Below are 27,586 nucleotides of genomic sequence, written 5' to 3'. Positions count from 1 at the left end.
GCTAAATTAAATATTATAATTTGCGATTAGGAAGAAAGTGCAGGAAGCTGGAAACCTTAACCGCGCTCTGATCTATACAGTTTAGATCAATTACGAGCGCCACTGCTGGAATGCGGTCAATTCCAGAAGCACACCAGTAGATGAGATCAGTTGTTTTCTGTTTAGTTCTCGATGTGTCACTTTTTTACTGTCGCCCGCCGATTTATTCTCGGCATGTGAGTGTTCTCGGCCGAAATTCGTCATGAGGCCCGTCATTGACTTTGAAGAGTGCCTTAGGGATTCACCCAAGTTCAGGTAACCTCCTTTAAAAAAACGTGAAAACAACCTGTTTTGCTGACTCTGCTGGAATCAGCGAAGCCTAACAAAACATCCTGTTTGATTCTTAAGCGTTTCTTAGACTTGTTGAGGGGTTTTGCAGGGTGCAACATGGGTTATCACCATGCTGAACCTTCAAAAATAGGACCCTGTTGATATTTTTAGTTGACACAGTAATATTCATTTTTAGGTCAGACTTGGAAGAGCAGGAAAAGATCATCGAGAATTTGGAGCAGAAGTTGGACAAAGTATAAATTTACAGTTTATTCATGCTGCATTGAGCCTAACTGTGCACATGTTGTGTTAAAGGTTCTTAAAACATGTGGTGCTATGGTTGACTCTGGGAAAACGTATGTCGGCAACCAAAGGTATTAAAATATATTTATCTACGTAATTGTAATTACATATATCAATGGACAAATTGCACTTTTTCGCCGCGACTTTTAGTTTTCGCCACCCATACTTTTGTGGGTTTCTCATAAGAACTTGCATGATGTGTAATCCGGCGGAAATTGTATTTTTTTTTTCAAATCAAGAATTGTATTAATATAAATTGTACATAGCATAGAAAAAACTAAAATAATTCCTCTCATGCCTCTATATTTAGTCAATTCGCTATCAGCCTGCGAGAGCTATGTGTCCACTTTGGTCAAGGTCAAGACACAGAAATTGTGACTCCAGTGACCAAAATCATCCACTCGCTGCAAGAAATGAATAAGTTCCACACCATTCTCTTAGATCAGGCTTCCAGGACAATTTTGAAGAGCTTGAACGATTTAATTAAAAAGTAAAACTACGCAAAATTGCTGTAATGTGCTAAGGTTTAGCTATAATTTTTTTCCAACCTAGGGACATAAAATCAATCAAAGACTCCAAGCATCACTTTGAAAAGATCTCAAGCGAGTACGACGCTTGCGTGGTTCGAAACTCGCAAGCTTCCAAAAATAAACTCCAAGAAGCAGAGGACTGCATTAACATGTTGAGTGCCATCCGCTCGGGCTTCCAGTATGAGACTCTCAACTATATTCAGAGCCTCAGTCTGCTCAACAGCAGGAAAAAACACGAAATTCTTGGCACAGTAAGACATATCATTAATTTCTACCGCTATGAAGTTCGGTAATGTCCTTGATTCATCTTAAATTTCCCACGTGAACACCAAATTGTAAAAAAATTTATCATTTTTCAGCTATTGTCCTATATGCAGGCGTGCAGCACTTACTACCACCAAGGGTCTGACCTTTGTGAAGACTTGGAACCATTCTTCAAGAAACTGGGAGAGGATGTGAATTGAAAAAACAGTTATATATCCCACATGACTACAACTTTGTTGCATATCAGGTGACAAGGATGAGAGCAGACTCTGGCAAACTTGAAAAGGAGATGAACAACATGCATGCGTTGGTCAGTGGCAAGGAGAAAATTCCTGCTGAAGGAATGTCTGGATATTTATTCAAGAGAACATCGAATGCCTTCAAAACTTGGAACCGCCGCTGGTTTTGGCTCCATGACAATCAGCTTGTTTATAGGAAGAGAACAGGTTTTGTGGCACTGACGGTTTCAAATTTCTGAGAGAAATTTATGCGGTCGATTCTAGGTGAAGACACTTTTACCGTGATGGAGGAAGATCTTAGACTATGCTCTGTGCGACAAGTCCCAGACAATGAGCGGCGATTTTGTTTCGAGGTTATTTCGCCGAACAAGTGAGTTTTTCCCCACGTAATATAAGGATGAAATATGATCCTCAATCGTCTGTGTAGGAGTCATATTTTACAAGCAGACTGTGAGGAAATGCTGCAAGCGTGGGTGTCTGCTCTGCAGCAGGGTATTGGCGCCGCCTTCCAGAGAACCCTTCAAGGTGAAATGAAGCCTCTGGGACAGTCAAGCAACACCAATTCTCCATTAACTAAGCCACGACCTCAGCGACCACCACTCCCTGACGAACCTAAGAAACTTAAGTAAGCCTCATCCTTCCCTTAAAAAAAATTGAAGCAACATTTTATTCATTTTTGCAGAATGTGGGAAATCATTGCAAAAATTCCTGGCAATACGGCTTGTTGCGACTGCGGTAGCCCAAATCCGCAGTGGGCCAGCATCAACCTGGGCGTCACCCTGTGCATAGGTAACAAATTTATGTGAATAGTAGCTTTATCTTCAAAAATATGGTATAAGATTGCTCTGGGGTGCATCGAAGCCTGGGCGTTCACTACAGCAAAGTTCGATCTCTGACCTTGGATGATTGGGAGCCGGAAATTGTAAAGGTCATGGCCGAGTTGGGCAATACCATTTTCAACAAGGTTTATGAAGCAAATGTCCCAGAGGAGAACACGAGGGCAACTCCAAACTGTTCAGGGTGAGTTGTTAACTGAGCCTGAGTCTATTTTTTTTATTTATAATATTCAACTAACTGTTATAAGAATTAATGTGATAAAAATACTTATACTGAAAATTATTTGTGATAACTTAGACCTTTAAACTTAAGATTTTATTAAAAGAAAATATAAAATAAAATAAAACAAGGAAACTTGTTAAAGTCTTGATATTTTGGTGAAAAAAAAACTTAATTTTTAGGAGTTAGGAATATATTTACAATTCAATTCAATTTGGTTTCTCCAAAAGTTAAATAAAGTAAATCTTATTTAGGAGTAACTAAGAGACATTTCAGTTTTTGTGAACAATCCGCTGGAACTCATGATTACAAAATATAAGCTAAATTTACCACATCTTTAATCAACCGCCACACTACAGCCTATTTATTTCACATCATTTGATACCACATACATTTTTCAGAATTTGGGAACTCTCTTTTTTCGTTTTGAGATTTAATAGAAACCTATAATCTGTTCAGTGGAATTCGAGAGGCGTGGATTAAGGCGAAATACGTGGACAAACTGTTTGTAAAACAACTGGACACGCACACTCGATCACGGCAGGGCAACCCAACCGTGCGGAAGTGGAGCGTGCGTAAACTGCGTCGTCGGCCTCGCAGCCTGGACGGTGCACGAAAACTGGCGCGAAGCAAACCAGTCAAATTGCGACCTACGACCGAGGAAGTGGTCCCGTCGTCCCCCTCTTCCTCGGAGCCGATTGAGAAGGCCGACTTTGAGCCTTCAGAAAAGACCGAAGTGCTGCTCTTTGGCCAGAGCCTAGTGGACAGGCAGAACTTGGCCATGGAAGAGCCAATCGACCTGAGCAGCGGCGAAGACTCGACTGCGGGCGACGATGACGATGATATTGTCTTAGAGGAGGATATTTCCACTCTACACCCTGACCGACTTCTCTACAGGGCGGCGCAGGCCCACAACCTGCCTGTAATGTGCGAAGCATTGGCTCTGGGCGCAGACAAACTGTGGATCAACATCGAGGACAACGCGCGCACCGCCATTCATCAGGCCGTCCTCAGTGTGAGTTTTTGGTTACAAAACATTGGCCATATATGTTGTTTCTCTTATCTCATTAACTCGTCACAGCTCTAAAGATCCGGTGTGCTCATGTGGTAGCAATAATTATGTTTTGATCTTAATTCTAATGATGGAGGTTGCAAAATTTTGAAATTTTGTAATTTAGAAAATATTAATTCTTTGGCACTCTGAAATTTGTATTTCACCTATTTCACTTCATTATTCTGTGGAATTTTAATTTGAAACTTAAAGAAAAACAATTATGTTTTAGGGATCTGTCATGGCATGTGAATACCTTATCGTCAATGGGGCCAAAATCAACGTGCAGGACCAGGACGGGAAAACACCGTTGCATCTGGCTGTTGAGCTAGGTTTGTTACCTCAACCTTTTTTGCTACCTGTTGTTTGACTGTCGATTTAACCAAATTCCAGGTCACACAGCCCAAGTTCTGCTGATGCTGAAACACAATGCTGATCAAAATATCAAAGATGCTCACGGGCAAGAAGCAGTGACTATTGCTGTCCAGAAAGCCAATGCTGATATAGTTACACTGTAAGTTTTGTTTCCAATTATGTTTTGGTGCAATTACCGAAATTTTGACGTTGCATCATTGGATATTTTCCACAACTTTCATGTAGTCTGCTAATTGAAGCTTACATTTTTTTCTTCCATTTACATGCTGTTAACATGATATATAATTATGGAATAAAGTAAATTTAACCGACTGAATGATCATCAGGGTCTTTTAAATTGCATGTAGAAATTTTTTCATAATAGTTTATTTGCATTTATCTCTGAGCTGTTAAAATAAGTTGTTTTCCCTTGTGTGTGCTGGGTTTAGTTGAATAATTTATTCATGTTCTCTTTATTTCAGACTTCGACTTGCTTCCCTGAATGAGCAGATTCGCGAGTCTGAAAGCGGCTCGCGTGGTGATGACACTTTCAATGATGTGGTTCGCGACTTCTCCCTCATGGCGTACAACCATCCTGAAAGGCTGCAGCGCAACACCAATGGAGACCTTGTCTCCGCTCCTCCAGAAAGCACAGACGATGCAAGCTAAGTGATGCGATTTCCTGTATAATTTCTTAAATTGCCAAAATATTACGCTGGATATTGGAAAGCAGTGGTAATTAGATGGTTCTATATATTTTGATAGCATTTACATGTCGCGTAAAAATATATTCTTCGCGCTTGAATAGAAAGTAGCAGACAAGGAAGTGAAGGGCAAGTCAAAAGCATTCCCAAAAATGTCTAAAGAACCTCACGAGGATGGCTCCTTTTTTAATCTTAGATCTGAGTTTTATCTTTTATTGTTATAATCACTGTGATGCTACCAAACTCTTTTACTAATCCCTATATTAACTGCTGCTTTTAAAACACGCATTCCGTTTAACTGTATTGTTAGTTATCATTCAAAAATATATACATGACCATTGAAACTGCGATTTTTATTCCACGGCGACAAGGATAAACCCAAATCAGCTCTTGCATAATGCAACGAAAGTCATGACCAGCCCGATCGGCTTTTGCGCTCAGCGGCGGTCTTAATTTGATGGCGAATTCAGCAGAATCCGCCTAACAGCCTCGCTTTTTTGTCTTCACAGCGCACAGTGGGTGTGATTCATTCGGGTGGCCGAGTGTGACTGACTCCCTTGACCCTTCTTTCTATGACGCACTTCCTGCGGGTCAAAGGTCGGCGGGTGAGGCAGGCAGGCGGCCGTCGGTGCGCACGCGGGCTCAAACGGCCGCCGCAGTAGCGTGAATTGCGCATCAGACCTTTTTTATTGGGTGAAACCTTTCCTCTGATCGGAACTGCGCGGCAAAGCTCGTTAGACCTCACGATTTGGATTTCGAGTTTAAGACTGGGTGTGGTGGTGGTTGGAGTCAAAGGAAAGACCAAAAGTTCACTTGACTTGTGATTTATTTTTCAAACAAAAATACTGCGATCAAAGCTTTTTACCCTTGTCATCTTCTTTTCATACAGTAAACAACGTCTACAGCATTTGCAAGCAGTGCACAGCATTGTGTTGTTGAATATTTTTAAAATAGCCGTGCCAATCATATTTTAAAGTCTGTGTGAACAGACTTAGACATTGTAATTTTACAATTAGAGAGAATTTTGTAGTCGAAACTTTCTGCAAAACGAAACAAAGTAAAATCCCGAGCAGAGCGATTGGGCCAAACCAGCAGCCGATTCGGAGGCAGGAACTCTCGTTTTCATCATATTAGTCTACGCAATAAAAATTCTTAACTCTCACCAGAGACTAATCAGTTTTATAGTGAATTGTACTCTCAATTATGTTCATTTTCTCGATTTGGCCTTTGGACGTGCGCGAAAAACAGTCACGAGTTTCATCTATTACATTGTATCGCGTCGCTCTGTTTTGTCGCGGGCTTCACTTCTTTGATTGTTATACTTTGTTCTCATTATTTACACGTAATGCGAAATCATACACAATCAATCAATCTATCGAGAGAGTGGCAGATCGTGGAGGTATTTGTGTGTACATTTGCGAGTAGTGTATGAATGTGTGTGTGTGTGTGTGTGTGTGTGCGTGTGTGTGTGTGTGTGTGTGCGTGCTAAAACGGGAGTCGCTAATGTTGTCTTAAGTACATCCTTACATATTAATTCCCAATTCACTGGCAAATACTGAACGCTAAATAAACTTAAAACTGCGTGTCTATAAACAAGGCTAGATTTCTGGAAAGCAAACCTGAAATCGATCTGCTTTCAAACTCTATTACTTCTAAAATTGCACGTCGAGTGGACAAACTGGCAGCGCGCGTGTGTGGAGAGAATAAAAAATAAATTAAACGTCGAAACGATAGTGAAGTGTTCAGAATAACTTAGTGAGTCTGATACAGATATTAGTCTAACCTAGATAGGAAGTTGATGAAAATCAATCGCACTCTTAATTTCCAATCTCGTCCGCATACCCGCCGCGTCAAAGGCGGTCGTGCTAAGCCTTTTAAATTGTGAATGAGGATTTATGTGTGGTGCTGAGGTGACGAGCGTCCTCATCTGGACCACGAGTGGTCCTGTTGTGGTGTGACTGGCGGCTCGCGGCACATGTACACGTACGCCTTTGACGACAGGTCGTTAGATGTCTTGACGCACTTCTTGGTCTCCGCACACCGACACCTGTAACAAAACACAAATGACTTTTAATAAGTCTGCCGTTATCAATACCTGAAACCCCAAGTGAGAAAATAAAAAAAAAACCTAGAGACCTCTTTTTTTATTTATTTATAAATCTAAATATTTTATTTCTTGCCTTCCTAAAGTAAATAAAAGCAACAAGAATATGTGTCGTCATGTTTCCCATTGCTAACCAAGCTCTTTATCGAAATCGAAGTTCAATTTCTGGGAAAAGTACATGGACGTAGTTCTTGTGTTATATTAAATTTAAATCAAAATCGGAGTGTAACCAGGCATGATATGCTCTCGTTCAGAGCGACATGCGGAGCAATTGAAGCCAGTTTACTCCATTTTCGTGTCATTTTCTACGCGATTTCACTTACGTGTTTCTAAGGAAGTAGCTGATCTTGCGCGTGATCGGCTGGTAGACGGCCCATCCGCACGGCGTACTAACGTGGCAGATTTTGTCCTGGTCCGTCTCCTTTACCGAGTGGTTGCCGCTACCTCCATCCACGGACCTCTGTAACAAAAACGCGCACCATTGTTTAGTAATCTCGCTCGTTCAAGTCTCTCAAAAAGCTCCGATCCCGCATGAAGGCTTTTGTTTTGGCAAACCGATCCACCCAGGTGGTTTCAGATTTCGACTTCTTTGTCTCTCGCACTCGCTAAATGCGCAGTTAAAATCAACACTTGGCTACAAATGCATATAATGCTTTAGAAAACTATAATGAAAATTTCTAGGGGAGGGAGAGCGAGCATAAAAGTATGTACAGTGTTGTGCTTTCTAGCGGTGTCACAGGTCAAGTTTCCGCGCAAATTATTGCGCACTTGCCTTTTTTTCTCTCTCGTCATTTGCGTCCCTTCAAAGCAGCTCGGTGGAAAGAAAAAGTAAGAGTGTGAATATGAAAAAATAGAGCCGCCCGCGCAAATAGTGATTTAGTATTCATGACTTTCGCACAAAAGGGACCGCTTTCAGTTTCGTTTTCTACCCTATATTTTCTGTGGTGACGAATTTTGCATCGGAAGTTGATTGATGCCACGTTCCATGAAAATTTGGAAATAAGAATGGTGTGAATTTTCGCGCTAAAAAAGATTAATAAAAAACTGCCTTTTCGAGGCTAAATTGTAAAACCTATACACGAACATCATTTTTATAACGTCAGGCTGTTGAACTACTTTTCAACCAAATTTCAATCCTCGCGAATTCAGATTTCCATAGGTAATGCGCAACATTTTAAAAAATCGCTAAAAACCAGAAAAATCCTCAGTGCTGCTGAATTTTTCAAGTCATTGCAATGTTTTCATTTAGACTGCAAAGAGGGAACTGATAAAACCAAAACAGCGAGAGCCAGGCGTAAGCGATGTCCAGAAATTTCAATGTGCATGTTGAAGCTCCGCACTGGAAGCTGCTACCAAAAGAATTTTCAAGAAAAATTTACCTTTGAAATAGTGGCCGACTGCGCCGACCTGAGTAGGGTGGCGATGGCCACGCAGAAGCAGACCGCCACGATCACCGACTGACCCCTCATGTTGCGTGCTGTGCTGGTTGCTGGATCAAGTCTAGGGAAAGGCTTCTTTGAATGTCTCTCTGGTTGCTGTGTCCACGAACAAATTATCTGACAATTGCTGGCGCGGCCTGTATTTATAGCAAAAGGCGGCGGCGTGCGCGCGTCAGGCAGGGGGGGCTGAGAGAGGCCGGGGTGGGGGCGACGACGGACAGCCCTGCCGCGATCAAAGGTGGGGCGGCCGCTGCGTGGCTGTTGGGACGCACGGGACACACGCCGCCGGACGTTTCTCTAGCACGTCTTTGGTTTGATTGATCGCCGCCGCACTGATTGTCACTGTCGCCGCCTGCCGATTCGCGGAATCGGGCTCTCTGATTTTCCTGCTTCTCCACGCGCACGTGGACCAGTGCCAAATCGGGCGTCTCAGCCTCTGCACAAGGGTGGATGAGAGAGTGAAAGACGGGATTGTTATGCTTGTCGATTCTCGGAAGATGTTTTGGGACAGATTTTTTTTGGGCTCAAATTCCGATGGAAATAATAGCTAGAGGAAAAGGCCGAGCAGCATTTTAATACCTCTTGTTCTTCAGATTACTGAAATATTCTTCATTCCATAAATTATTCCATAAGAGCAAAATCGGGATATTTTCTAAATGCAATATAGACCCACAATACCAGCTTAAAAATTATAATTGCTACAGTTTTTAACTGCTTCTCTCAAAGTCATTCTTCTTTAATATGATATTTGCACCGTACTCGCCAAATAACTTTCATGGCTCATAAAGATACATTTGAGTACTGCATAAAATATCCCTCAAGAAATGTGCAAGTGTTCGAGAAATTAATACTTAAAATTCATCTCGGGATAGAATAGTGCTTTTTTATATTTTATCGGGTTTTTTTCTCAAAATCCAAAAGTTTTTTTCATAAGATAATGTCGAAACAAGGGTAGTTGGACAAACAATATCATATTAACAGATTAAATGACTATGCGTTTGAAAAATAAGTTTCAAAATTTTGTAACATAAACCGAGACTGTGTGTTTTAAAACGTTTAAAAGTGCAACAAATTGCTGGCGATTGCCCAAACTGCATTAATCGTAAATCCGACGATTCCAATGAACTATAAACAACAATATTTCCGTTTTGCAACAGTCCTCAGTTTTGCGTTTCTGAACATTCCTAAGAACTCCTCTCCACTATTGCGAAGTATTTCGATTGCGCACAATTTTTGTTTTGATTTCCCCGAGACGCGAGCGAACGAGAAGAGCCAGCTGCAGGTCGATGCGCAATATAAATCGAATGTTTGTTTCGCTTTAACTCGAGCGGTGCGAAGCACAGGCAAAAAAGCTGCTGAGCTGGCCGGCGTAGTAAACGCATCGAGATGCTCAATTGAGAGCCCCTTTGTTGTGTTTTTTTTTGGACACGCGTGCGCGGCCAATGTGAATGCTAATTGTAGTGCAGCGGCGGTGTGTACAAGGCGTGGTGCAGCCGACAGCCAATCGGCGCACGGTGTCGCGAGTGCAACCTCGTGACTCAGGTCACGTCATTTCATTCTTAACTCAAGTGGTACGGTGTGTGCCCCTCTCTGCCTCCTTAATTGACGCGCTTTGTGCACTCGACCGCGAGACGCAATACGCATTCTTACACCCAAATTCACGCCGTTTTAGGCTGGACTTTTTTGAATTTAATTTTTTCTTCCTCAGTAGTATCAATTAAAAGGTATGTTTAGACAAGTCAGTTTGAAATGATTTAACATTTGGACAAAAATAAACTCATCGTTGATTCTAGTCCATTTTTGTGTTATTTTTTAATCTCGATTGCTTAGTGTAGGGTTTTTTTTGTCGATCTTTAATTGTTTAAAGCTTAAGTCAATAATTCTAAAATTATTGGACATATTATGTTGTTTGTTGATTTAATAAAAATTATGAATTTTGTCACCTTAACGTTCACTTTGGTAGTTTTGGCGAGTATTTCGTCAATTTTGCGCAATTTTTCATATTATCATAAGTATTAAATGTTGGACGACCAAAAATACATTTTAAATATTACATTTTAGCGTTACTTACTGGTTTCTCAAATTAATTTATATTTTCAAATATAATTTTTCCCACTCTTTTTGTAGAAATCCCATTTTATAAAGGAAATATAAACAACAATAAATTTTTACGCATAGGAAAATTGGCGTGCCCTGGTGGGTGCCTCACATTTAATATATTTGACTTTTCTTAACCCCGATTATTAAAAAAATAGATGTAGCACTTCACCAACAAATTTAATTATTTAAGTTGTATAAACCACTGCATAACTGTGAGTTAAAGTAACTATTTGTTCGCGAAAATGGTTTCGAATGAGCACTTGTAAAAAGAACTCATTTAGAGCGTTTACATTTCTCAGGAATGCTATGTTTCATCAATTTTTTGCTGTCGATTGACGTCATTTTGCTGTTCCGGTTTTGAGTCTGAAAATTCTAGACTAACTAGCCTAGCTCTTTTTACCATTCGGTGTCGGCGCACTCATAGTACAGTATAATGCACACACACCACTGTGCATCAAAGTACGTAAAGTGAGCCGCACTCTTTTCATACAGCCTTGGCCAACCGTGCCGAGTTTTCATTGAAACAAAGAAAAACGAGTTGGCTAGTTCAGCCAGTAAGATGACTACGCTGTTCGCGGAGTTAATAAACGACTGTGTAATTCAAGAAGTTTCAGGAAAACTTCTCCGGCGGAACAAAATGCTTCCTGACATGAATTCCTCAAAGTTAGTGGATAAAACAACACTTTACTTGTACTCACTCCGCTACGTTATTTAAATGTATATATAGTGATAGTGAAACGTGGCTTTAAGACAGAATAAAATTAATATAAAATAGCTCGCTTAATCCCATTAGTCTCTGTTAAGGATAACCACGTGTCGTGGAAAGCGCTTCACGTGCCGTCTATTCTGATTTGTGCGTAAAAGTCAAATTCCAAACTTCAGCAGACCCCGCAGCATCACGCACACGCGGGTAAAAAACTACGCAGCTCGGATTTCCGTCAGATGTATAACTATAGCTGAGATGCTCTTATAAACGGACTCGTTTGTTTTACCACATATTTTTAATCTGATATTCAGCTCTGCGCTTGAAATAAGGATACAAAGGTAGCGGTGAAAACCGATACACTACATTGCCAATAGAAGCAACAATTGCATCAGCCAGAGAAACGTTGCGGACGAGATTTGAGAGAAATGAGGATGCGGCGCCCACGAAAAGGTATAATCGCGGAGGGGAAGGGATAAGGCAACCCCGAATTCTTCAAACAACCGCTGATTAGGTGTGGATTGGCTTCAAATGCCGCCAGACACCTGGAAGGAAACGTATCGTATTTCATTAAAGTTAAATGCGCGGCAACAAGTGCATCTAGTTGCATCAGCCAAATCGCTTGCTGACTATAAATGCATCATACTTTATTGCTGCCCTAGGCATGTTGCCAGCACTCGTTGAATTTGATTGGAACGCTCTGGACCAGAAAAAATATTGATTCGTATAATATTTTTCTATACTATAATTATGCTATTTTAAGTGGGGGTCTTTAATTGCTTCCTCTATATAAAATCAGTGCTCACAGTCCGACTGAATTGAAACTAATTGACTCTTGTGAAATCTGAAAGGTAATTTTGAAATTTGATTTTGTCAATGTTACAACCAAATGCTTTCATGCTGCCTTCATGTTTTATTTTAGTAATGCGCACTTCGAGTGTTTATCTATAAGTCAAGATTAAGGTTTGTGTTTATTTTGTAAGGTCAAATATTTGCTAAGACGACTCCTCCTTTCATATAAGTTTTTCATAATTTTACGACTGTAAACACAAGCTTAGTTTTAAATCTATTCTTACATGTGCTATGCTAGTCACTCGTTTACTGTTATTGGCATTTTTATTAAAAAAAAGAAATGAACAGAAGCAAAATAAGTAGAGACCTCAGCCAGCCGGCTAATTTTGGGTCACGTGATCATTTTTAAAAGTAATTGAAACTCTGGGTCACTTCATTTTTATGCTATCCACTACTAAATATTGCCGTCATAAGGAGATAATTTTTTCACACCTCTCAGAACAATTTAAGAGGTGCGACCGACCAGCTGCCAGACGAAAGCAATTTGTAAAACGCGCGAAGAACACACTTAAGCATCGCAGGGCCCGGATTCCAGAAGGTGCGTTTTGCCTTTAATTTCCAACTAATTACCTGCCAAGGGTATTGTGAAAGAAACTACTAGTCAAGCTAAAAATGCTCCCATTTCTGATTGGGCGAGAAAAGTCGCGTGACTGGAGGCTCGTTTCGTTACATATACTTAACGAGCGGCAATAACTATGTGAACTAGTCTTCGTGTGCCGAAGAGAGAGAGAGAGAGAGAGAGCTAGAATGGACACAAGAGTGAACATAATACAATAGGTTTTCACCGAACGTGCGTTTGCAGAATCTTCCCTCTTCTTTCTGATCCAGAATTTCAAGGCAAACAAATAAAAAGCGTTTTTCCCTTTTGTTTTGCTTTGTTGACGGAAACCTTTCTGACAGCGAAGAATCCCGCGATATGGGATGAAAAATGACCGTTTCTCCAGCATTCCCGGGCTGTCGTAAACCTTGACGTAAAAGACCAAAATTGGTGACACAAATTCGGCTTCACCCTAATTTGGACGAATCCGCTGCAGAGTATACGACGAGTGAGTCTCCACAGCGTAAGGCACTTTCTCGCCTATTGAAAACGGCGGCTGATGTAATAAAGCTGAATTATTTCGAGCTAATTTTCCTGCTTCATGGAACTCATTGACATACCTCTGAGGGGAACTTCAGCAATATAAATTCGCGTTTCTCATTCACAGAATGCTTAGCATTTTTTAACCAAGATATTTAATATTTCCCTGGGAAATAAAGATTTAACAACTTTTTTATGTCGTCGTTGTTTTATGTCATTTGAATGTTGCTTGTTTTGGAATTAAAATAAAATGTCCGCTATTTATAACAGACCTCATATTAGCAAAGAGTCGGTTGCTGAACGTTCCTTTCTGGGCTGGCACTTTACAGCTCGGCTCACTCGCATTTGCAAATAATTGTCGTTTAGCATTTTCCAAGCCGGGGGCAAAGTACATTTCGCGAACGGCGAGCGAGGCAAATTGCACAGCTCTCGCGCAATTACAGTGATCATACCAGCCAGGAGTAATTCGATCGCGCCTCCGTCGTATCGCAAAATGAATGGGAATATTTTTGCCTGCTTTTCTCCGTTTTTCAGATGAATTAACCGGGGATTTTCCTGCTCTGGCTCAGATTTCCATCAGTTCAAAAGCTTGTTCAAAAAAAGCGGACGACCGCAGAGGAAACCGCAGGTTTGTATTAATAACCGAACGAGAATTTTAAAAAGCGACCACCCTTTTTCATTATTATAATGTGAGCCTATTCCACTCGATCGCGTCTTATCAGCTTTATTCGAGCTGTGCAAAATATTTTCGTTGGATCGCTAGTCAGCCGTGCGAGCAATAAACAAATGACTTATGCTGGTGTAATCTCGTGAAGAGGGTCGATCGCAAGTCCAAGGGTCCCGCGCGCACTTGCAAAACAAACTCGCAAGCCACGTTTTTAACTCGAGATTTAGTTGACACAGTTAAATTTGATAAGTCCTGTGTTTTTTGCAGTTTTCACTAGTATCTAATGTACATAAGATAAATATTATGAAGAAATTGAAAAGAAGTATTTTTATAACATTTATTTCAATGTGATTTAGTGAACAACAAAATATGAATAATTTAAACCGCGCTTCCTTCTGATTGTGAGACATCTGAAATTCCAGTGTTTCCTACGACCCTAGAGTGTGTTCCCAGCGCACTTTTCGTTTCAGTAGCCAACTCTATGGGGCTGTGTTGGGGCAGGGCATTGACAAGGTCGACAAGGTATTTAACAACATCATACTCACCTCTTGAAAAAAATCATACCTTAAGTAGTCATTTTCTTATTCCTGATCTAGTGCAAGTCCTTGCTTTGTTAATAGACTTAAATACTTTCAATTCATATTTTCTTTCGTACTTTTTTTAAATGACAGAATGAGACCAATTATTGTAAGACCGGACCTGGTATAATTTAGATCCGGATCCAAATTATCTTAACTTCAAATATTAGTCAACAATCCAGTCGTCTTGAAATAAATTATGTGTTTCTAAATATTCACATCTTTCCAGGAACAAGTTTTTCCAATGAAAGACTTTAATTTTTCCTATTGTGGATGTGCTCTTTAAGAAAAAATATCTTCGCTAAGCATTTTCAAATGATTCAACGTGTTTGTAAATTTTTCAAAATGGTGTTTGAAATTTGAAATATTTTAATTTTATGACGTAAAAAATAACATGAGAAAAATTTCCTGTTCTATCTAACGAATTTTCTAAACCTGTTTATAACGTATTTCTTAATCGGTCCAGGCATGATTCCAAAAAGTCTTCATAAATATTAGCTTCAATTTAACACTTTAATTTCCATGAAGATATGAGTGTTTCTCTTTCAACCCTTGTCATTTTAACCGTCTCAAAATTAAAATTTATTTAATTAATTTTCAAGATTTAAGTTGCTGCGCCTTATCTCCTTCGCTTAAAGTAAACAACAACTTTCTGTATTGGAATTGCTTATGGGTCACGGGCATATAAAATCCTCATTAAAAATATTCACTCAACAATTCAGAGTTCACTTTTGCTTTCAATGTTATCCTTTCTTTCTTAGGCTTGGGAAAACCTTTTAACCGTTCATCGGCCCCACCGCCGTGTCAACACATCGGGACCGATTGTTTCAAAGTTGTGGCTTAATTTGTTTTGTGCGTAGAATAACACACACGACACTGACCGGAGCTGACATGTGACAGGAGGGGCGTTTGCTTTCTAATAAACGCTAGCTGCCGTGCCTCGAGCTCTCATAGTTTTCCTCCTTTATCAATGACCAAGCCTGTTGAGGTTGATTGGCCTCTATTGTTTCTTAATTGCCCAGTTACGCACTATTTCCCTCCATCTCCGCACTTATGAGTGCGTTGCATAAGGCAGGTGCGAGCATTTTTCTCGTATCTGAGCAGACGGTTTCGATCACGGAATTCACTTTTATATTTGATATTTTCAGTTTTAAATGTAGTCTCTGATATTTTCCCTTAGTTAGTTTAAAAGTTTTTCGTAAAAATTAGATTGAACAATTCATTAAACGCACCAAACGCACACAAAGAAATATTTCAACGTTATCTCAGACTCTTTCCATTGAATTTTACTCTAAATTACTTTAATATATTTTCCCACTTCTAATAACTTATGTCCTCCCTCTACAGTAAAAAGATGTACCAATAAAAAATATTTAATCGCCGAATTCTTTTTTATGAATTGATAAATGTTAAATAAGGTTTATTATTTGCACTGACCTGATATTTACTGCTAATATTTTCAGTGACCAAATGCAATTTTATTTTGGTTCGGAAGCCCTCTCTGTTTATAATTTTGCTGTTTTGGTCAAATTGTATGTGATTATATAAGAAGAGACAATATAAATGACACGAATGATAGTTATTTTGAATCGTGATTGATTAAAATATAGACGAATCAAATATTTTTGAGACAACACTGATCCAGCATTAATTGACCATTGAAACGCCAGTGTTTCTCGATGCTCCATTTTTCACTATAATTGTATAAACAACCATTTAATTGCAATCAAATTATAGAACTGAATTCGAAATATTTATTTGCCCCTTTTTTAGGACAGCGTCTCTTGATTAATCGTATTAATGAAAATTGGTGGAGCCACGGAGTGATCTAATCACGTGACCTGACCTTTCATTAGTGATTATTTGCACGTGTTTGGGCCCGGAGCAGCAGAAGCGAAAACTGCATTCCGACGTTTCCCAAATTATAGCAACAAAGCAATGGGCCAGCACTTTCGATTGAAAAACAGCAGGTGGAACAGCACTCCTCGTATTCCATCTGAATAACAAACACAATAATTGTTGAAGATTAAGATTAAAGAAACCAATTGCTGCTGCTCGAGGTCACTTTTTTGCGTCGCTCGTCGTGCATGATTGAGGATTTAAGGGGATTAGCGGCGCAAAAAACAGCGGCGCAGTTTCGGCACCCCCTTACCTAAGTTGACACTTCCCCGGTGGTCTAAGCCGATCATGTGTACTTTCTTGAGATAATTAGTCTTCCTCGTGGGCTTCTCTGCAGGCCAGCTCCGACGCAGCCCTACAACTCTGTGCTCGCTAGCGCGCTCAATGTTAATTATCATTATTTATTGCGCGCTAAGTCCAATCGGTCAAGTTTGAGACGAATCTGCGACACGATAATTTCCCCTCCTCGGACATGTTGAAGCCGAGATACATTGTTTCAAACGCCATAAAAAAGTTTTTTAAAGTCCAAATCTCTGTTTTGGTTAATCAATCAATTCTTGTAATTTCCGTAAACAAGCTTAACATTATTTTGGAGGACATTGCACCAAACATGTTTTGAGTTCCAGATAAGATACTTTATTTCGTTTTGACAGGAAAGGTCAGTGAAGAAAAATGAATTATGCATAATATTTGTCTGTAAGACAGCAAGAAATTTCTTTAATTAAAACCAAAAATTTATGGGAAAATATTACTTTTTACTAAAATTTGTTCTTCAAAATAGTTTTACGTACCCTGAAGGGTTTGATTTTGTAAGTTAGATTTTTTTTTAAGTTTCCCTCGCAACTTGAATTCATACAATATTTTGAATTTTGGTCGGTTTTTTGCTACAAAAAAAGACGAATGTTTTTAATAGAATCTAGTTTAGAAGATTTTAGACAGTTTTCCCCCAGTTTTCTGAACAACTTATATATGCACTAAATTAAATTAAATTGGTTGCGAATGTACGATTTTTTGTAAATATCATCTCGTCACCTCACCTCCCTCTCTACTAAAGAACACAGCTTGCACAATGATGCAAAATTGGCACTTACATTTTAAGTTTTCAACGACCGTTGATTCAGAATTCCCTGCAGTTTATACTATAGGTTTAATTTTGTTCTGAAGGTAAAGTACTGCTGATGAGGCCTGCGAGGCCAAAACAGTCGTTGTCCAAGAATGTGCAATTTATTTTCTTGTTTCAAAATAGCCATCCAACTTTAGTCAACTCCACGCCGAGTAGAGCTATTTCAAAATTTCCTAATTTCCATATAGCATTTAATTGTTAAGCTTCAATTTGGGCAACTTGAACATTTGATATAAGGTAGCATAACTGGGTTTATTAATAGGAAGGAATATAAAAACCGCCTGAAAATGAAAGGCGAGTGCCGGCCAGTCTTTTTAATGGCAAAATTGCCCGCGTAGAAACAAGAGCGAAAAATTAGCTGGCAACAGAGACGTTCCTCTTCACCTTGCTGAATGTCACGCGGGGCCTGCAGTGATTGATGTTGTCGATACAAGCGAGGAACAAGCGCGTTTTTGTGCCGCGGCCGCATGCAGTACACGCGGCGGGCTGCAGCAAAAAACGTCGCAAATGAAAAGTTGATCGAGGTTTGATGGAGCGGCAGGCGTGCCTGAGATTCGCCGCCGGCCACATGACTCACTCTGCTCGTGATCGCTCTCCAGAAACTCGCCTGATCTCTCGTCCCAGGCTAATTATCCTGCGCGTTTTACGAGCTAGGTGCATTTCGAGAAGCTGAGAAAATCCGCACCTGCAATCTTGCTATAAAACCTGCGTCGCTGCTCTTTGCTCTGCGGAACGTGCAATTAGGAACCAGTCCCTGCTAGCCGTGTCAAGGAAAGAGGAAAACGTTTAATTAATGGGGAATTCCGACTGTTGCTCTGCAGATCTTAAACTAATTGAGTGTTGCAGAATTGAAAATTGGGATGCAACATGCTAAACTAGTGTGCTCGCCAGGTTGCATATCTTTTCACGGTGAACTGCAAAAATCTGATTGCCGGCGGTGATTAATCTCGTTTGTTATCGGGAAAGAAGCGTCTTTTCCGTTCTGAAGGATCGTTTCTATTCAAAAGATATTTTATTGGTCTTTTAGAGGTCAAAACTTGTGAAATGATGCTTGGTTGCGTTTTTCGTATGGAAAAAGAATTGAAAATATTTTGAGGTTGAATAATAAGGTCAAAGAGATCGGATATCTTGTCAATGTGACAAAATTATAGGAAAATAGGCTATGAAGCTGATGAATTCAATAATTTGTGCTCTAAATAATCCAATGTAATGTAAACTTGGCAAAACATACCCAACTTTTTGAATCGCCAAAAATCAGTTAGAAAATAATCAAAAGAAAAAAATGCAAATTTTGCTTAATTAATTCCTTATTCTCAAACGATGAAATAATTTACGACACTTTGATTTAAATCCACTTGATTAAGCAGCAGATGTAGCCTTTAAATGAGAGAAACGGAAATTCGCAAAATTTGTGCTATTTTTTTCATGAAAAACAAACATGTTTTTTTGAAGCAATTTTTTCGCGCAGGGAATACGAGTGGTGGGGTGTCACTCAGTTCAATTGATAATTTTCAACGACCTGAGATAAAAACCGCGGCATAAATTTTGTTTTACAGATAAAGTACTGCTTGTGAGGCTTGCAGGGATGAAACAGTGCTGACTATCCAACACAAGAACACGAATTTTATCACTCATGCTAATATTTTTTCCTCCTAACTTTATATATATAGTTTTCAAATCATTTCTATCAACGATATTATTCATCTTCGCACAGCCAGTTTCGCATTTTTATGATCATCACAGCACAAAATCAAATCAGATTTTAGAGATATTCCAGGCAAAAATCTTATTCCTTCGCATTCCTCAATCCAAATCGTGCGCATCTCTGACCTTGCAAACGAATTCAACAAGTTTACTATACTTTTCTCAATATCGCGTGACTCATCCCGGCCAACAATGGCAAGATTTTCCGGCATTATGTAACCGTTTTGGTGAGGCTCTGTCAGGTGGTGCGTCGGTATTAATTGCGGCGAGGGGATCAACGTCGTACGATGCTGATGACGACGGACAGGTGTTTGCAGAGCCCGAGGGCCACTCAGCGGCCAGACCGCCTGGCTACAGCCGAGCGGCCGCCACTTTTTGCTCCCATCCCGGCCAATGAATGAATAATTATTCGCGAAACCACATGCACAGCAACAAACTGTCTTGCAGGTGCGCGCCGCCTTGGGGGATCGTGTTTCGCGGCCGGGCGCGAATACGCCAAGGTGACTTTTACACACAGCACACACACACATATACCTTTTTCTATTCTGCTATCGCTCTTGTACCCGGTGGTTTTTCATCTGCACTGCTCCAGTTGCGTTTTTTCCGTGAAAAAATCCGATTTGCTCACTCTTCATCGTAAAAAAGCGGCTTTTTCATCATATTTGACTCAATATGTGCCAAATAAACTTATAAAGAGATTGCTTGAATGCTTTTTATGAATAATTTTCAAAACTAGAAATTGTTAACTTATAAATAATGGAATAAATTAAAAAGACTTGAGAAAAGCAAATATTAAACATTTCAAATTCGGGGAAATATTTACAACAATCTCAAATTAAAACGATTTTGTTTAATTTGTAAAGAAACTGTCTGAAATATGAAGTTTTTATTGAGCATTGACTATCGTGGCCATTTAAGTCGTCGTGGTTTAAAACACACATATCAAATTTTTATTAAAATCTAGTTAAAATGAAGAGACCAATTTTTTTAACGAAATTTTCAAAACATTTTTCATTGCAAGAAACCTCTACCATTTTCATATATATCAACCATATAGCATAATGTTTTCTACAAAAGGCAAAGTTTTAGCAAAGCTTTTAAGTAAACTCAGGAATATAAACGAAATGCATTTAATTTTTGAAATATGCGACCACTCGAGGTTGTTTCCATGTTCAATATAAATAAAACCAGGGGCTTCATCCTCGTTATCAAAAAGAATTCGTCGTTTTTCCTCGACTAGTTATTCATTTAGTCAACTTTTGAGCTCACATTGATGATTTATAAGATTGTTTGTGTAAGCCTTCTACAGACATGTGAATTATAGTTTAAAACAATTTAAACGATAATTGAATCAAATATTTGAACCCTATTCATCATTCTTAATCTTTCAATTTAAAAAAGTACATTTATTGAACTACAACTGCGTATATTTCATAAGCAAATATTAATCAGAATATTAATCATGATATTTCTGCAGGAACTAATGAAACCATCTGCATTTTATTTATTTTTAAGATTTTTTAAGAGTTAACTAGATTTATCAAAATTTTAAATTTGTATAGTTAAATTCCAGTCGTGAACAATTTATTTTGCAATTTTTTCCGTGCTCTTTACCACAATGTGTGGTTGTCCACTCACGGCCGCGTATTTTCTAATGACCCTATCTCGTCAGTCAACCGTTTTAGAGGAAGCCCTGCTCGGGCTGCGCGCTGATTGATTGTTGCTTTCGATTGATTGATGAGAGCCTTTTTGGCGACTCACTCTTCCCGCGCGGCGAAATGCACTGCGGCACGTACGCAAAATCCAGGGTCTTTTCCAGAACGTTTGCACGCTTGTTTTAGGTCAGCCAGACTTTAAATCTCTTCACTTAAAAATGAAAAACATCACAGATGAGGTGGAATTCCACTTAAATATATACTTAAAAACCGATTACGCCGACCAACCTCGCGTAAAATTGGACCAATAATTAGATTTCCACTGGACACCGAAAGCTCGCTCACTTTATAATTGCCGGGTTAACGAGTGAGTCTGCGTGCGAAAATCCCCAAGTACGTGCTGAAAACCACATTTCTTTCTTTTTGCACAATTTTCTGTCTTTTGAGGCAGTTTCTCGCAAGAAAAAAAGGCAATTACGTGGTGGCAATAAAATGCCAAGAGCGATGCTGACGCTGGAACCTGTGGAAACCCAGTTCGATCTGATTATGTGCCCTTCGTCATGCAAGCCGCGAGCGAGTGCCAGTCGCCGCCGTGTCTGTCCTAGCCGCTGCGGCGAAACGTATAATTATCTCATTCTCCTGCGCGCGCGAGCGAGATCCGACCGAGCCAAGGAAAATCTTCTGAAAGCTGCTGTGAGCACAATTCCAGCTCAACTGGTTAGCTCAATTTGGACTGTGCGCGAGAGAATCGATCTGATTTGCATCTATTTATGAGAGACATGCACATGGCGAACGGTTCATTACTGACCTGCGTCGTCTTATTTTATATCAGCGAAACTGGTTTTAATAGGAGCTATTTTTATTTTTAATTTTTGATGTCCACAATTTTGGTGTAGGTAAGTCCTGCTTCTTTGTGGCAGGTTTCTTTTAATTCAATCATTCAGAAATCATTAGTTTCCCATTCAATGCTTGAAAACAGATTTCTAAATAAATTGAACATTGTAGTTGAGTGTGAGGTTTTTTTAAATATAATTTTGAATTACCCAATACAAAAAAATAAATGAAATAAGTATTATAGCATTAAAATTTTCGCATTACTGTTCATGCTCTGCTATATGACTAAGCTTAAAACCATCCCTTCCTCAATTTTGCAGGCCAAATGTGTTTTATTTCAGACGAAGTGACAGGATAAATATTCCGTTCGCCTCACAGCCGAAAAAACTTACCTAAATTCTTGTTTAGCAACCTTCATCTTCATAGTGTGTGTTGCAAGTAGAAAGAGAAGTTGCCCATCTCGAAATAGCCGGCGCACTGTTTTGTTGGGGTTTCTCTTCGCGCCAAGTTATGCAACGCGCCGGACACCATTTGATTGAGTTGGAATTTGCCACCGCGTGTGACTCAGGCGATCAATCAAAAAGGGCCCCACTTGACCTTTGGTGCAGCCAGATGTGCGCGAGGAATTCGCCTCTTTCATTGACGTTCGCGCGATCACATTGGCGCAGTCAGGCGGTAGGGTTGACATTTATAGCGACACGCACTACGACTAAAAATGTGCTGTCGGACGAAAAATAACCAGAAATTGATTTCCAGGTTCAACTTGATTGCTTCCAGCGAAAACTGGAAAGTTCATTCATATAAGATTATTTGCAACTGCAATCTGTGTAATGCAACCAAACATGAACTGCTTGCCATAACGCAGTTTCAAATCAAAATTTATTTCAGTAATTAATATTGTGTTTATATGATTTCAAATTTTATTAACCTTGTTGCAAATTGAATAGAAGAAAATTTTCAGGATAATTTCTCCTGTCAGGGATCTAAGAGGGATAGAAGAAACTACTCTTGTTTTAAGTACATATTATATGGTACTATGATTTTCCATATTATATCTGAAGTTCTTATTAAACACGACAGAGAATAACAAACTTGCAGAAATGATATTAAGAAGCATATGTATTATATGCTCTTCTGTTATAGTGAAATTACCGATCACACTCCTAAAAACGTTGTAGCATTTCTAAGCTCTCAACAGGAGATCTTGGAATTGTATTTAGCTCTAGGCTTTATTTCATCGGCTTATCTTGATCACGCACGTGGCCTTTTGACTATGGAAATTTCCATTCATTCGTCCTTAATATACATCTAAATCCAGTAATCTTAAATTATTTTATAGCTATAGTCCATATCAAAGAGTTACTTACGATAAACATAATAAACACTAGCTTTTAGATTTTCTTGAATTCTTATTGCAAAAACACAAGTTGGAAAGGTGGGCTTTTTATTTTTATATTAATGGATGAGCTCACGATTGTGAATTTCCATCTAGTTCTATTGTTCTTCAGTAACGAACTAAAAACAATAAAATACCAGTGCACAGCGTTATGTGCAGTAACTATATAATAAACATTCGATTATTTATATTTGTAGTGATTCTGGAAGTCACGTTTTAAAAAATTCAACACATTTCGTTCAATTTAAGAATCACTGTAATTGGATGAAATAAAATGGTGCTGACAATGAGGAGCAAGACGATTGGGTCACTGAACTCGGAGGCGCAGTACGTAAGGTTAGGTCAGACTGCTTGTGCACGCTGCTTCCCTTCCCCCTCTGACATACACCACTACTTTCTCTGACAATGCAAAAATTCGCCGCGGGCGAGCCATGTGATTAATTTCCTAACGACCTGACCCACTAGAAGTAAAAAGGGCAACTTTGTGTGAGTGAGTCAGCGCTCGAGAGCGGCCGATGACCCAGGAGAGTGACGCGCCCTGAATCAAGTTAGAAGTTGATAAAAATCGGAGAGAGTCATTGATCTGGACCTGAATACAGTTCAATGCACTGCTTTCCAATTAACAGTCACTCTTAAGCTGGGGGTGCTCGAATTGGCCAAAAAGCATCGAGGTGAGTCAGAATCACCGTTCCTGCAGCTCTTCCAAGGACCAGCAGCTGCTGGAGAGTGCCCATTTCCACCACCTGGCCCCACTCAACCACGCGTATCAGGTCGCTGTCCCTGATGGTGCTGAGCCGGTGCGCGATTGTGATGCAGGTCCGGCCGCGCCTCGCGACCTCCAAGGCTGACTGCACCACCTAGAGGGACACAATATTGCGTTACAACTAACTTCTCGTAGAGAAAAAAAAAATGCAAAAAGCATATCTCGAGGGTACTGCACTCTCCTAGACCGCTTTTTTCCGAGTAAAACGGTACTCCTCTGACTGATTAATAATTATAAATAATAACTTCCGATAAAAAACATGTAAACAAAACTCATGAAGCATAGTATACTAAAACATATCTGACAACATAACTAAGGATGCTGGTTTATTAATGCGTTGAATTTATTAAATTCGAGCACTATTCAACGATAGTAAAATCTGTATTGTATTTTGATTTTTAGATTTGAAAGTAATTTTATTGCGGATCAGTAGAACAACTATGCAGCGTGCACATCCCCACATTTGGAACACAATTTTTGTTTTGTTTTGATAACAGAGTGAAAAATCAGTTCAGTATTCAGCAAAAAATATCATGCTGACTTTTTGTTTGAATACACTTGGGCTCTCGATCATACACAGGTTCTACGTTAGATGCAAATTTATAATTCGATTGTGCTTGTGAGTTTTGGAGTTTTGAAGAGGAAAGTCCTTGCCAAAATTTAAAGCCACTTTTATCTCAACTGGGATGACTTTTGTTATCTTATTTGACAAGATGAAGCGATCGATTTGTCATTTTTAGAATTATTCGAGCTGGTTTGAACGTGTTTTTTGTTTAATCTGATTCTGGATCACTAGTCCGTATAGTTAAATATTTAACTTACTATGTATATTGACCATACGTAATATTTATTCAAGTTTCATCTCTAAAACTCGATCCCGTACTCTTTTTAGTTTTAAAATAAAACCCGCAGCTGCAACAAAAATTATATATGGCATAGAATAGAAAACCTTGTAACCTTTTGTTTGAACTAGTTATCGTTTCTCGACTACTCATTTGTAAGGCAATGCTAAGAGAATTGTAGCATAAATGCAAAAAGGATATTGCTTTCAACTGTTGGATCATTTAACGCCAGCAGTTTTTTCTTTCATTTTATGATTATATTGCTCGCGATCAGGAAGTTCATGGATTATTCACTATAACTTTTCACTCTCGGCGTCCAAAGCAGAGGTGGCCTCGTCGAGCAGCTCTGGGAAAACGCACCAAGGCCCTGGCGATGGCCACTCGCTGCTTCTCGCCGCTAGACAGCTGGGCGCCTTTGTCCCCCAGCCTTATGTCTCATAATCCCTGTTGATTAATTTCGTATGTGTTGGAAGATGGCATGCCAAAGGAAAATTGATGATTTTATTATCGTGGACATTTGGCTGTCTGGCTGCACCGATCCCCTCGGCCATGCTGGCCAGCCTGCTCTGCCTGCTGTTGTCTCCGTAATGAATGTTCTCCGCCAGGGACCGGTCGAACAACACTGGCTCCTGGGATACGATTCCGAGCTGTGCGCGCAGTTGTGGCCCTGCCGGAGACTATTAAATTTCTTGTCATCTAAGGTCTTGAGAAAAAACATTCAGTCAGACAAAGAGTAAGAATATAGGAAAGCTTACTAAGTCTCCCAAGACTGGATCGTAAAGTCTCTGAAGCAGTTGAAGACACGTCAACATTCCGCAGCCAAACGCCCCGACAAGAGCAATGGTTTGTCCTGGTTTGGTATTCAAATTGAGCCCTGTTAGAACATTCACTTGCTGGGCCTCGATGGGTACACAAATTTTACGTTTTTGTTCACCAGTCACAGACTGCAAAATATTTCGCACGCGCATAAGTTTAAGTTATAGAATCTGTCATTTAACTATTTCAATCAATTCATAAATTATAAGTAATGAGGATTTGAAAGGGAAAAATTAGAGCAAATTTTAAATAATGTATTTCAGTTTGGACCTTAAAAGAAGACAGACGAATCAAAAGTTTTACCCATTCAGTAGAAAAAAGGTATCTCTCTTCATTGGGAATTCTTGGCCTCCTCGCTAGCAGCTTCATAAGCTTTCCTGGTGAGGCCTTACCCTTTGTGAAATCAAGTGCGAGGAGGAGCGACCTGCTGATCAACATGGTTCCAAGGATTAGTGCCTCTGTCACTCTGCAAAGTAGGCAACATGTAAAGCATGCATGTCGAGCAGGTTGCAGATGCACTTTATGCCAGGCGCTTTTAAATTTGCTGGCTGAACTGACAGTTCGAACTTATATGATGAAGTTTACATTAGATGCATTGCATTTAAAGCCTAACAGTAAACAGACTCAGTGGAAGCGTTTTTGCAAATGAATTATGAATCTGGAACATGAATCGAACTATTTTTAGGATACCTTTGTATGTGGCATGACAAAAATTGAAAAGTAGTTTACCCTTGTCATGACTACCATGGCCACGATCATTGGTATTGTTCTATTGTTGCCGTCAGCTCGACACAAGATGCAGACAGCCAAAGTAAAAAGTGATTAAAACGCAAACCACAAAGGTGATGCGTTGAAAAATGAGCTTTCCAAATTTTCCATTCAACCCATTGCACCTTTTTAATTCCATATTTAAATGGTTTTTTAAATTCTACGCACACATATTCTTACAATATATTATTACTCAGTCAATCTGCTGGCGAAATCTCCAGTATCATTTGTATATCGCAGTAGGCAACTTCTAGCCTCAGAACTGCTTCCAGATATGCATCGCGAATTATCTTTATTTAAAAATGGATTAGTTACCGATAGACACTGCTGCACGAATTTCGCTTGTTTCGCCTGAATTGCAGCAGGATAATTCAAAAGACTGGTTTACATGTCTTCGAAAATCCACAAACAGGAGAATTGGAGGAAAATTGTAACGCCATCCACGAATCGCGGGTCAGAAAGCTAAATTGGATTCCCGCTGTCGAAAGTTAAAAATATGCCTGTGGAGTGACGGGTGACGTGAGGAAATAGCGTCGACAAAGATATTAATGAACCCGGAAAAAGGATGATCTGCAAGGGGGCATCAATACACACCAGCAGCGGAAGCAGCAATCATGCCCAGCCCGCAATAAAGAAGGTCCCTTTTGTTCGCAAATTGGTACTGGGTCAACAAATAATTTAGATGAGTTTGTTTTTCATATATGCTGGGAGAAATATAATTTAGACACTATTAAAAATATTTTTTATGCTCACGCCTTTTGAAAGAGAGACATAGACTAACTACGCTGTTTTCAGAACACTATACCTACTAGTTTCAAGTAAGGAACTGCCGGAAGTGAAGGTTGATTTTCATCCGAAATATACTTTTTCTTCGAACCCTCAGGTGATGTTGGTTTTTCATCTCTTTTCCTTTCCCCTATTTTTGTTTGTACCCACCTCTTTATTAATCTAAATGCTGCTTAGTGCAGCTTAATTCCCCTCCTGACAAGGCCCATTCCGGGTAGAGTTTTAGCGAGATGTTTGCCAGGAATGGTGCCTTTTCTCACTATGTGCTTTCTTCTATTTTTTTTTAATTTTTGACAAACTGTTTTTTAACATGTATGTACATTATTTAATGGTGAGAATAAACAAACAAACATAATAAATGTAAAAAAGCGAAAAACGATTTTAAAATACAAAAATTCCCACAATGGAAGGGAAAACTTCTCTTTTGCTCGTACAGTCAGGACAAAAAATTTAAAAATTGTGCAACGAGAAAATTTTTAATTCTCTCGTATTGACACCGTTCAAGCAAATAGGAAATTTCCACTTCCACCTTCGATTTCTTCCCAATTTTCGAGATTTTTTCATTCTTAATCGGTCATCCTGCGCGGAGAGGTAAAATTAGTTCAACGTGTAAAAAGCACGTAATAAATTTCTGAAACGCGGTCTAAGTTCATTTACTTATATGGGGGA

The 27,586-nt window shown here is 39.4% G+C and overlaps 2 protein-coding genes across 2 annotated transcripts; one reads left to right on the top strand and one right to left on the bottom strand.

The window, feature by feature from the left end:
- Positions 1 to 117: 117 nt before the first annotated feature.
- CenB1A (Centaurin beta 1A) lies at positions 118 to 5,154 on the top strand. Its single transcript, XM_065481883.1, has 15 exons — positions 118 to 294; positions 506 to 563; positions 625 to 683; positions 923 to 1,102; positions 1,165 to 1,393; positions 1,502 to 1,597; positions 1,654 to 1,852; positions 1,910 to 2,015; positions 2,073 to 2,270; positions 2,328 to 2,434; positions 2,485 to 2,665; positions 3,161 to 3,716; positions 3,985 to 4,084; positions 4,146 to 4,266; positions 4,589 to 5,154. The coding sequence occupies exons 1-15, from the start codon at positions 242 to 244 to the stop codon at positions 4,773 to 4,775; spliced, it is 2,430 nt and encodes an 809-aa protein (XP_065337955.1). The 5' UTR covers positions 118 to 241; the 3' UTR covers positions 4,776 to 5,154.
- A 464-nt stretch (positions 5,155 to 5,618) lies between these two features.
- Positions 5,619 to 8,504, bottom strand: LOC135938287 (uncharacterized). The gene is made up of 3 exons (XM_065481884.1): positions 8,294 to 8,504; positions 7,238 to 7,374; positions 5,619 to 6,857 (listed from the first exon to the last, which is right to left on the bottom strand). The coding sequence occupies exons 1-3, from the start codon at positions 8,381 to 8,383 to the stop codon at positions 6,734 to 6,736; spliced, it is 351 nt and encodes a 116-aa protein (XP_065337956.1). The 5' UTR covers positions 8,384 to 8,504; the 3' UTR covers positions 5,619 to 6,733.
- Between the last annotated feature and the right edge of the window lie 19,082 nt (positions 8,505 to 27,586).

This window comes from Cloeon dipterum, chromosome 3 (genome assembly GCF_949628265.1).
Source record: "Cloeon dipterum chromosome 3, ieCloDipt1.1, whole genome shotgun sequence".
NCBI lineage: Eukaryota > Metazoa > Arthropoda > Insecta > Ephemeroptera > Baetidae > Cloeon > Cloeon dipterum.
The sequence above is the reverse complement of the archived record's forward strand: the minus strand, read 5'-3'. Positions and strand labels throughout refer to the sequence as shown.